The sequence below is a fragment of the Paralichthys olivaceus genome, chromosome 2 (genome assembly GCF_024713975.1).
Source record: "Paralichthys olivaceus isolate ysfri-2021 chromosome 2, ASM2471397v2, whole genome shotgun sequence".
In the NCBI taxonomy this organism is placed as follows: domain Eukaryota; kingdom Metazoa; phylum Chordata; class Actinopteri; order Pleuronectiformes; family Paralichthyidae; genus Paralichthys; species Paralichthys olivaceus.
The window spans coordinates 18,905,181-18,917,489 of NC_091094.1; the positions used below are offsets into that span (position 1 = coordinate 18,905,181).

The following is a 12,309-nucleotide window of genomic DNA, read 5'->3' on the forward strand; positions in this document are numbered from 1 at the left end:
GCACACACACACACACCATTCTTCACTTCAGCCTTGTTACCTGGTTATATTTGTCTGCTCTGTACTGTATGTGCAGCCATGTATTTCTTTGTGTACCACTTTAATGTCCCTGAGCTTTATTAGTGAACCCCTGACCTTCTCCCTGGCTTGAAAGTGGATCAATACAAACTATTTCTACACAAGGAGGGGGGAGGTTGCCTAAGTAAGGCCGGACTGAGAGTGAGATGAATGCAAAAAAAATGAAAGATAAAGAATGCAGCGGCAAAGTGGGGGTAAACCAGAGAGAGAGAGAGGCGTGGAGGTGAGCAAAAAAAAGATTAACAAGCTGCAGGAACTGAATGAGAGAGAGAGAGAGAGGGAGAGGTGTAGGACGTAGGCGGGTATAAAAATGAGAGAACAAGAGGATGAGGAAGTCGGATGCCAAGCAGCATACAGGAGAGAGTAACGGAATTTGAAGGATGGTGTTGAGGAGATGAGAGAGATGGAGTGAGTGTGAAAATAACACAGCAAGCCAAGAAAGACTCGAGAGGAAAGGGGATGTAAAGGAAGCACAAAAAAGCTTGTAGACTTTGATTGCAAAACAGAATGCAAGTAAATGTACTACTTTATAAAACCAGATCCTTAGTTCTGTAAGTCTCACATTTAATTGAAGGTGATCAGGTCAAGCTTGTTTGTTCAGACCTCTTTGATATGCCTGCACTCAACACTGGAGTGTGTGTACTGTAGGATATGCACAACTGATGCAGCATTTTGGAAAAATTAGAAACCAAATCATAAGTTGCAGGTTAGAAGAGGAATGGAATTACTTTCAGCTTCACAAAAATTCCCCCAAATATCATTCATGAGGAGTTTGTGGAGCCATATTTTGTGCAGCAGCCGTGGCTGTCCAACTGCGATTCGGATGTGACGTCAATGTTGTGTTGTGAGTGATGACAGTTTGAATTCTGATGAGAAAAAATGTTGTCAGGAAAGAGAGGCCGAGAGGGAGAATGAAAAACAACCAAGGAGAGAGCTGCAAGCCAAAGAAGGGTCTGCTCGGAGAGGTGTTGATTCATCGACAGAGAGAAGAGGAGGACGAGAGGAAGAGTGATAGCCTCAGAAATCTTTTCGCCACCGCTGCCAAGAACAGCGGGAAAAGGGCGAATGACAGAAATAGGAGAGAGAATAAGAGGGAGGAGAGGAGAGGGTGATTGAACAATGGCTGCTGCACAAATAACATTGGCATCTGTCACCTGGTCACCACACTGCCCTGCATCGAGTCTCTCATGCTGTGTATGTATTTGTGTGTGTTTTTGTGTTTGGACTCAGGAACACAGCAGAACTCCTTTGGGGTGTCTTGACAAAATACCTCTAAATTTAAAAAGGTGTGCTCTACTTTGAGAAAGCCAGGGACACTCTTTGCTCAGGGGTCACTTTGTAGAATATATTTTCATACTCACTAAATTCATCACATCAAATGTTGATCTCCAGCTGTTTTCTTCACAGCAAGTAAAAGATTAAACAGAAAGCAAGTTTCAGCCTTGAGGTTATTCAAAGTTTGCTTATCAAGTTATAGAAAGTCATTGAAAAGTCATGCAAATTAACACCAGGACAGCGGTGGGAACAACTGCCATAATAGCTTCTTTAAGCTCTTTATGAATTTTAACACTACACAGCAGCTTTGATTTTCAGGCTGTTCAAGTCAGTTTCTAATTGACCTGCATCGCCTACTTCTTGAGCCTGATCCCTTTTCAATGTAAACCACACAAGGACAAACAATCTGTTAAAAATCTGTCTTCTGTTAAGCTGTTTTTAGACATGACCAGAGAATTGGGTCCTGACTTTACCCGAAGTTGGCTTTTCACACATGCACAAGGCAGCCGGAGGTTCTTTACACAGATGCATTCGCAACAGCAACAAATCCTCCGCATTATTCAGGCAAATGGTGGAGCAGCCGGGTGCGACAGGCAAAGGCAGGGAGTGACGTATTCATTTGGAGATCACATGATTTTCTTGACAACACATAGACACCTGTGTTGGCTCTATCAGCACAAACTCTCTAAACATCTTGGTCAGTGTCTTCTATGTGTATGACATTTGTTGACATTTCATATTTGAAACAAACACACTCGCCCGCTGTGTTCTCACATCACATTTTCCCTGCTTTCTGCAGGTTTTATACTCGGGGTCTGCAGATAATCTGGAGGTTCTCACTCGGACATTTGCGTTAACACATACAACTCCTCCAAAGAAAGTGTGGATAATCTCAAGAGTTCAGTGCATGTCAGAAAGCAGCTTTATACTACTTGAAATTAAACTCAACGCAAATATATAAACAAAGTAAAGTCAAATTGCATATTTACCTTTATCTGTTTCAATTACTTTTCTTAACACACGATAGAAAACAAGTTTTCTTAATGTTAAAAGAATCAGTTCTTAGTTAGTACTAAAAGACTTGAATTGGAATTGAAGGGATGAGAAAGAATGAAAGGAAGACAAAACCATAATGGCAACATTCCTTGTCCTTGATGTAAACGACCTCTTCTCTACACGAAGCTCATATCTGACCCGAGACCTTTTCAGAATGTCAGGCTGCTTTCTCTCAATAATCAGATGGATGGGGAGGTTGTGAACTTTGTCACAATCCAATTCATCAGTCAATCAGATAATCAATCATAGCAATAAATAATCGCCACAAGTGCTCATTATTTCCTGCTGCATAGGCCAGCTGTTGTGTCAAAGGTGAGATTTGATGCTCAACCTGAAATCAATGTTTGAACATGCAATAATGTTTTTAATGGTTGACACAGGTATTCGATAAAATAACATATTTGGAAGTCATTTTATTTCTATCTAGGTAGCCAGTCAGGGGAGAGAAAGATTTTGTCATTAAAATCCTTTGGTACATTATAATATTCTATCATCTTAATTATTATATATGTTTATTAGTTTGCCTAATCGACCCTTAACATGTAGTTAGATATTATTAAGGAGAATTAAACTTTTTGTACATTTTAGCCCACACAGAATCAACATTTCATTGTTGTTCCAACATGCTTTAGTGTGTATTTGCAATGCGTCTTAGAGATGGCTGCTGTAAAAAGCACAGTGTAAATAAAGACAATTCATCTATTTGCTCCTTCATAAAGCCCATAATGTTTGTATGGTGTATCTGGAATGCTCTCTGTGGACATTTTAAATCTTACTGTGCAGTCATCAAGTTGCTGCCACCGCTGTTTTTCTGATGAGGAGGTGCCTTTTTTGTGCAACCAATACAATTCCTAATGTGATTTATCGTTGGTTAAACAACCTTTCAGCTGAATATGTACACATTCATACAGAGCACACAGGCATGTTTATATATATAGCCTCGTGCTTGTACAGTTTTCATGTTGGTGGTCATAAAATGCACACACAAGATGAATCAAAACTTGTTCATCAAAACCATTTTATTATTATGAAAAACCATATAATAAAAAAGTAGTCGGCTATTTTCCACCTCCAAGCGCTTATGTTAATCTGTTACCAGCCAGAGTAAGTGTGTGTGTCTGGTCTGGTCAGGTTAGCTGCGGAGAGGAGCCTAGTTATCAGTCTGAGGAGTGTCCTGGAGACTGGTTACAGCGTTGTAGCAGACACATGTTATAACTGATCCCTTAATGCATTGCTGATGAGAAAACAGTCTTAAATACTGTCTCACTGAAGATCCTGTGTTCATTCTTAGGTTTAGTTTCTGTATGATGATGTAATAAACACCAGGCTCCATCGCCTCCAACAAAATTCCTGCACGTCATGAGCTCACGTTAAGCGAGCCAAGCCCTATTTTCATTACGTTGTTACAGAAAGTGGAAATGACTTTGAGACCAGCTCCTAACCTTATTAAATCAATCATTATGAATATCATCTACTCAACACACTTGTGGTCTTTGTAAAACACAGTCCTATATCTGTAGACGTAATCTAAAAGGATGTGCCAGCAGATGCCTTTAAGTAATTACTGTAGACCTGATTAACTGAGCCAGAGTTGATGAGCGCAGTTAATTGACAGTCTAAATGAGTCGAGCTCAGAGACACCGATTGGGCGGCTTGTCTTAGATGTTGATTCTAATGGGTCGTGTTTTGGTGCATGTTTGATTTGATTTGAAATATGGGATAAGTTGATTCCAGCTATCGAGTTTTTGAATTCCCACCACACTGTGTGTGGGTGTGTGTGAGCTTATATGTGAGCTAACAGTATCACGCCTGCTCTGAGCTAAAGTGGAGCTCTCATCCTATTTAAACGACAATAGAAAACCTTTTGGAAAAGACCCCATGTGGACTGTGTGTGAGCTGCTTAATTCTCTCTCTCTCTCGTTCTTTCTGACCATTCTTCACCCCCCCCCTCTCTCTGAGGAGTGTTTAGCTCAACAAATCCCCATCTCCAGCACCACTCTAATGATACTAATTGTCAGTGTAATTATGTATTGATCTGTACTGTGTGTGTGGGGGTGGTGTGTTGCATACATCATTATCAGGTGTAATCAGTAAATGTGGGGCAGGGGGTTTGCACCGATTGCACATGCTGATAGTCTCAGTGTGCTTGTTTGTCAAAGTTTCCTTTTCAGTGCCCACATCTGCTTCTAGATTTTTAGTTGACTTCCCATGCAGAAGAGCTGAATGTGCAGACTCAGCAGCCATCGATATAAATCATCATCTGCCAATCACACATGGTTCTTCTCTGCTCTGACGTGACATAAAATATGTGTTCTTTCTCAACAACACCCTGGTTCTCATTTATAGATGCATTAATTTTAGATGCTTCCCAGAATAACAAGTAATTGCGGATACTCCTTTGCTTATTAAAAAATAAGACATTACGTTCCAGAGCATCTAAAATCTGTGTATTTTTTTGGCATGAATCACTTTTATTAGGCTCTTAAAATAAGAGCAAAACAATGATGATTTTCTGACTCTCTCCCTTAAGGTAAGAAAAAAAGGGTGGTTTTAATAGCAAATGTTAAATAGGGACAAAGGCTTAATCCGTATCCATATACAAATCTAATGTTGACCATAAATGATGAGCTGACAGTTACAAATATCTTTTGCGGGTTGAAACCTTTAAACCTGCTGACTGTGTTTTCCACTGCTGGTCACTGAGCTGCTCCGTCAGAGCAGTCGGAGGTTAAGTAGTAGGGTGCCCGTCGTGGTTGCTGATGGAGGGAGGAAGTGTGTTACTCATGCACTTTCCCCACCCACATGTCCCAGCTGGTGTGTGGTTTCAACTGATGCTTGCTGATCACAGGCTTCTCTTGTTCCAAACTCCTTCTGAGCTTACATTGTCAAAGATGAATTTTCAAGTGACTGTTAGTCTCTTTGCCTGCAGTTTATTTCCCCCTGTACATACTTATACACACAGTATGTATTATTTCTCCTCTGTCTCTCCCATTCAGTTGAACCACGGTCTAAACATGTGGTGACAGCTTTTGGATGCAGCTCTCTGAATAGGTGCCAACTCCTTGAGGTTTCACTGTCTGCCTGGAGAGCATTCAACATAGAAATTACTTCTGTGCAACCCATGAATATGGAATTGTTGCAGGCATCTCTTCTTTTAAATTATTGATCAGTGAGGTTTACGTAGCATATTCCAGAATACAGTTTGGACAAAAATCATTTTCTTTCCTGCAACAGTCTGAGAGCGGCAAGCTGGTTTTTAGTGTAAAATTATCAACCTGTTTAAATGCAACTATTTTCCCTGAATATGTTAATGCATCATGCTTTTTGTCACCTTTGAGACTCAACCAGTCAAACACACACTGTCTCTATGGAGGCAGCTACTTCATAGTTCAGTGTGGACTCTATATGGACTATATAGTCAAAGGTCTTGTTTCTCTCACTATGGACACTGATTTAAAGTCATGTGAAAGTGCTTTTGTGTGGATTTGTTTTCACTTTTGACGTTTTTTTAACTTGTCATGTAGTGTTGTATTTGAGGATTAGGTCGTTTACTGGCTTATCACAGTGACATTTAAAAAAAGGCTTAATGAAAACAAATCAACAAAGGAAAAATATATATATTTTTTTCAATATATGCATCAAAGAATTCTCCTTTTCAAAAATACAAAACTCACTGTCATGTCAGGTTGAGCATCGTTTGGGTCATTTTTGATACCAGGGGTAAATCAATACTTTTAAAACCGATGCCAGAACGGAACAGATATGAAAACAATAAAAAAAGCACCAAACAGTGGTCCATGAGTGGCAAAGCAAATTGGATGATGAAATTTAACACATTCCCTGGAAACCTTTATTAAGTAAAGTTTAACTTTAATATTTAAATAAGTGCAAAACTCTTAAAGCAAATTCTCCAGGTTTAAACTCTCCTCACCACTTGGGCCAGTGATGCCCACTCTGCCAGCTGATATGTTTGACATGGGGTCTCACAGGCAGTCAAACACGTAGCATCCCGGTCTGGCAGGTACCTGCTATGTGGGAAGGATTTCGGTATAGTTCCATACTGTCATGTTCTGCGTCTTCGGTGACGGAATTGCCATCATAAGATGAATCTTCAACTGTGGCTTCCTCGCTCATCAGAAGACACGCAGATTGTTTGGTTAATTGTAATCTCTGAATTGACTGTAAGTGTGAAGGTGAGCGACCTGTCCATTCGGCCTCCTTCGCTATTCCTCTGCTTGATAAATCAGCACTGGGGGGGATTGCAGTGCACACACACCAACTCTGCTTGTGTTTATTTTTCTTAGAGAAAGTCCAGGAATGTGTCCATCAGTTCAAGGCCCCTGCTGAGATTTCTGGGTAATTTATGAGCTGCCCTCACCCAGAGTCCCTCACTCCGCTTGGAGCCAGGCACACACAGACACATACACACGAGTCATGTAAAAATCACCTGCATCTGAAAACTCAATCTTGGCTGTGTGTGGCTGTGTGGCTGTGTGTGGCTGTGTGTGTGTGTGTGTGTGTGTGTGTGTGTGTGTGTGTGTGTGTGTGTGTGTGTGTGTGTGTGTGTGTAAACGCAGTGAAAGCAAGCTGGGAAGCTGCAGAGAACCAGCTCACGTGCTTTGTGTCACTGTAGTTTATGGCTGTTTGTCTCTTTCACTTCTCTCCTGCTCTATACAACAGAAAAAACAGGCACACCCTCTGACCCTCACAGAAATGGCCATTTTGTGCACATACAGCATGTCTACAGTAATTGCGAAACACAAAACATGTTGTGTTTTGGATTGTGGGAAATGTGTGTCCATTGGCTCAATGAAGAAACAGCTGATGACCAGTGAGCATCCCTTTTTTTTGCACTTCCTGACAGACGCAAACAAACACACACACTCTTCCCTTCACTAACACTCAAGCACACACACTGATGAATTGCGGGCTTGTCTTGAATCCATGCCGTCAGCATTTATACCAGCTGCCCCATGTCCCTGTCTTTTCTGTCCTCTCCAGTCCTTTCCTGTTCTCTCATAAAAAAATATTTAGTGTATCTGTACAAACACGTTTTTATTCAGAAACACAGCACTCCTTAATGCAACATACTAATCAACCCACATGTTATTGAATGAATGAATGTTTCTGTGTTTGCCATACATGTTTTCCTTTCACCTTAATGACCATAATTCACAGACGTTTATTCAATCAACACCATGTATGTTCTAGTATATAAGCCCATATTGTATTCTGCTGTTTCCATAAGCTTCACTGACTGGAGGTGACTATTGACCAGTTCCACCTGAGGTGACACGTAATGTTTGCCCAGAAATATTTCACTGACGTAACACGTTTAAAGAAACATCAGTAACAGGGGATTGATTATTCCAGTGTTTCATTCAGTGCAGGCCAGTGCACATCTGTAATCAGTAAGTGTTACTGCGGGCTGAGTTGTGCGCACAAGCGCCATACGAACGACTGCATGTATATTTCATCATCTTGCAGTGCGTAGTTGAGTGAAGCAGCTCTTGGAGAACCACCACAGCTGTGGCAGTTTGCTAGAACACGTGACCTCGAGCTGTTTCTAGGGACCTCTATGGGTTTATATACGTCTGTCTTTGTGTGTGCACCTCATATGTTGTATCAGTGATATCTAGGTCACATATTTCTCTATGACCTTGAATACCAGCTGACGTGTACTGTACTGTAGATACATCATGTGGATATTGGTTCACTCTCTGCCTTTGTGTTAACACTTTCAAAACTCCACTTGGACAACACGGCCTAGAGAGATTTAAATTGTTTCCACTCTGTGTGTGCAATATAGACTAGATGACTACTTGATTTATCAATTGATCAAATTCAGTGGTTCCACCTTCAGTCGAATGCTTATGATCTTGTCTGAAAGTGAACTGCAGAGATTTATGGGCTGTATTGGATAAAACAAGGAGATACGCATCTTTTCTGCTCAGTTAAATTTAGAGAATAAGCATCCATATGAAAAATAAACAGTTATAAAGGTTGTAATAACTGCCTACTTTCTGAAATAATAGATAAGAACTCATAAATAAGGGGAGAAAATAATTTGTGCCTATTATCAGTTTGCACATGACTGCCTAAAGCGTTTGCACGCACACACACCCAAAGACATACCCACGGTTGTCTAGAGTGGGTAAGGCCTGCAGATCCACACATTCATTCAGTGCCTGCATTCACGCTGTAAAAAATTAAACAAGAAACCTCCTCCTCTACATTTGTAAGACCCTGCTGCCAAAGTCAAGGGAAGGTTGTTGGCTTAACTCTCTCATCCCCGGAGGAGTTTTGCATCTTTGAAAACACTGCAGAACATTAAATATCGTCTCCAGCCAGTAACCCTGCAGAGACCACAGATGAGAATATTCTTTCCATTCTGAATAACAGCCATGATGCACATGGGAATCTTTTTCTGCCTTGAAATAGCAGAACCCACACTGCAATGTAGCTTTCATTAAATGTTCTCCATACTCAAGGGAAACACCTTTTATTCCATGCTGATCAATGCTGTACAAACTCCTCAGACCTGCAGGAATGCTATTGAACCTTTACCCCCAAATGCCCCAGAGATACCTACACATGCTACTGGTTTTTTGTGTGTGTGTGTCTGTGTGTGTTAACCCTCATAGACTCTAGGGGCTACTGTATACAGTATTTTCGACAGTCAGTTGCCTCCATAGAAGATGGATTAACCCTTTAACTTGTTTCCCTTAGGCTCTGACGTCATGGGATTGTGTGTGTGTGTGTGTGTGTGTGAGAGAGACTCTAATCCAGACTGATGGATCTCTTTCTCATGACTACACTACAGTTTTAAATTGTTGCCCCGAGTTGCACGTCACATGAAGACTATGGGAATTGCTTTTTCGCTTGAAGCCAAGTCTGTGAGTACACACAGAAAATAAATGGGATGCTTTGAATGTATATAGATGTGTTTGTGTTCACGCGCAGGTTTGTAAATCCACACAGTACATGTGGGGTTGTCAGTGTGTGTTGTCCGTCAATCGCCTTTGTCCTGAGGGAAGAAATTGCCCTGTAGCCATTAGCAGTTACAAAAGAAAGTTGTTTCAGATAATGGCTGCGTATGTTCCTGTCTCTCACTAGCCTTAACACACACACACACACACACACACACACTGTTTTCCCTTTCTTTTTACCACAGCACAGACTGAGCACTTTGTTGCCCTACCACCCTACACACACTCACACCTCCACAGTCAGCGAACATAACATTGGTTCAAAGTGTATGAGGGATGGAGGTAGACAGTCGTGACTGAGGGAGGAGAGATACAGGCAGAGGGAGAGTTGCCAAGGAAGAATGGATGACGAAGGTGATGCAGAGCGATAAGACGAGATGGGATGGACGGACAGAGGTAGAAAAAGAAAGAGCCGATATTGATTTGCTCAGTTACTGAAGCACCTGGAACAAGATGAAGAAATAGAGTGAGAAAGAAGAAAAAGGCAGAATAAAGGGTTATTGACGTGAGCGAGCTGCAGGCAATTTAGGCATATCAGGAGAACGAGGGAGGGGATGTTATCTTTGCTCCCGTGTGGATCAATCAGATGATGTAGTGATAAGACTGTGGATTACACTGCCATTTACACACTCTCCAAATGTGTGTGTGAGTGAGTGGGTGTGTGTCCACGAACTCACACATACGTCTTTCCATGTATGTTTGAGTTTGTGGTTAACACATAGTGATGTCCATTCAGTTCCACTAGCAATCAGTCAGCAACCTCAACACACAGATGCTCTCACCCTCACAAATTCAGTCACTTTTTTTTAAAGTAGCATCCCAAACTATGTTTCTTGACCCTTTCACATCGGACAGAAAAACATACATATTTTATATTTTGTCATCAGTGTGAAAGTGTACAATCTCCATTCATGCCCAGGTCAATTAACTCTACATTAGTTATGGTTATTGATCAGATCCATCTCTGACAGACAGAGATGTAAACAGGAGAACTGGATTCCCACTAATCCTATCTGACTAACAGTGTAAAAACCTATAGGCTTTATATTTGAAATGGCATAAAAATCCCTCTCAAACAGATAAGAAGCTCAATAGTATTTGAGGTTAATGTGACATAAAAAGTAAATTACCCAAATTCTTGTCAATTAATTCTCTGTTAATAACTGAATTGATAAATCATCTTAAATGTCTTCTTCAACAAAACCACCCTGAAATTAGATTTACCAAGAAAACAGGTTTGAAAACACAAAATCTGTCAAACTAACAAACCACTCAGTGTCTGCATCACGTTAACCCCCCTTCATAGGCGACTGATTGTACTGAGTGTGTGAGTGTGGTGACTGGTTAAAGCATCATATGGGTCAGTGGATTACCCAGGGCAACTGCCCCCTCATGACACTGGAATGCTCCAGACATTGTCACATGGTCACCAGCATTAACTCCGGGTCACCACAGTGACTGAACACTTTACAATATGCTCAAGACTTTGCATGGTGGCTCTGTTTGGGAGGAAAGGGGCGTATTTGTGAGTGTTCCATGTTTGAATAGCATTCTTGGACACATTGGATAATCAATAGAAATGTTAGAAGTTAGATGATGCACCTATAGTCCTCTATGAACCCCCACTGTGATGTGAAATCAACAAGTGGTTTTTGAGGCGACTCTTTGGCCTCAGGACCTTTTTCCTTCTCTACATTGAACTGTCAAAGGCTACAAAATGTATTATATGAATTACACAAGATAGAATATAGATAGTTGACATTTTAAGAATAAAACTTTCATACATGCTGTAAGACCTCTGTGGTATGTAGCGTATAAAATTGATGATAATTCTTCATAATGAGAATTTAAGTTTGTACCAATTTTTTTTTCTTTTGTCAGGATTCTTGTTTGATTGTTGTTTTTTTCCACCCTCTTCCAGCCGCTGCAGATAGACGACAACTTCTGTGGCCAGGACTTCAACCAGCCACTGGGAGGAACCAGCACCATCGAGGGCACCCCCCTCTTCATCGACAAGGACGATGGGATGACCTCGGTGGCGGCTTACGACTACCGTGGCAACACTGTGGCTTTTGTTGGCACACGCAATGGCAAACTGAAGAAGGTAGGAATTCATATTTTATGTGCATATGGGTTTTTTCCTGTCCCATGTAAAGTGATTGTATTATCTGGGTTGAGTTAAAATGGTCTTTTAGAGCAGGACAAACTTGTTGTTGTTGAAAAGACATGTAGGATAATGGATTTAACTCGTTTAGAGGTTATTTGTGTTTTGGAGATTGAGCAGTTTTTCAGCCAATGGTCAGCATCATCACTTTGTCAATTTGGGTGCTTGTGGCTTTATTATCGTGCACCGTACACCAAGCACCCTGGAGACACTTCTGCCTCTAAGATTAAAAGCAGTCAACACTGTTTTTCTCGCGAGAGAGGGACGTTCAAGTGCCTCTTTAAAACCTGCTCATTTAACAAGCAGTTTACAGCAAGTCTGTGGCCGTTCCCCCATCGATCGTCATGTTGGTCACGTCGGACATAAAATGTTAACTGCAGCGTCCCAACGCCAAGTGCAGCCTCGCCTCTAATTTTAAGAGCTGGCCTTCAATCTATCAAACAGCTTTGACTGTTGAATGGCTTCTCTGTTCTGGTCAGTTGTGCAGAACTGACCAATTCAGGTGGAAAGACAGAGAGCAGGACAGGGGATAGAAAAATTGATGATGACAATTAGAGCTTGTTTTACCGTTAAATGTTGTTTTTACATCAGTTATCAGCAATTTTGGGTCTATTATTAACATCAGATTCCAGGTTTGACCTGTAATGTAGTGGATGAAATCATGTTGATTGCACATTAATGGAATAGACTAACAGTCTGTGTTGTTGCTGCTACTGATTCGTACATAACGTTTGTCTGTTAAAACAT

General features: G+C 41.0%; 1 protein-coding gene across 2 annotated transcripts in view; it reads left to right on the top strand.

The window, feature by feature from the left end:
* The window catches only part of plxna1b (plexin A1b), a 179,424-nt gene that overhangs the window by 37,917 nt on the left and 129,198 nt on the right, over positions 1-12,309 (top strand). For both annotated transcript variants that reach the window (XM_020086726.2, XM_020086728.2), the window contains exon 3: positions 11,320-11,502. In XM_020086726.2, coding sequence (XP_019942285.1) covers positions 11,320-11,502 — 183 coding nt within the window. The remainder of the gene's footprint in view (positions 1-11,319; positions 11,503-12,309) is intronic.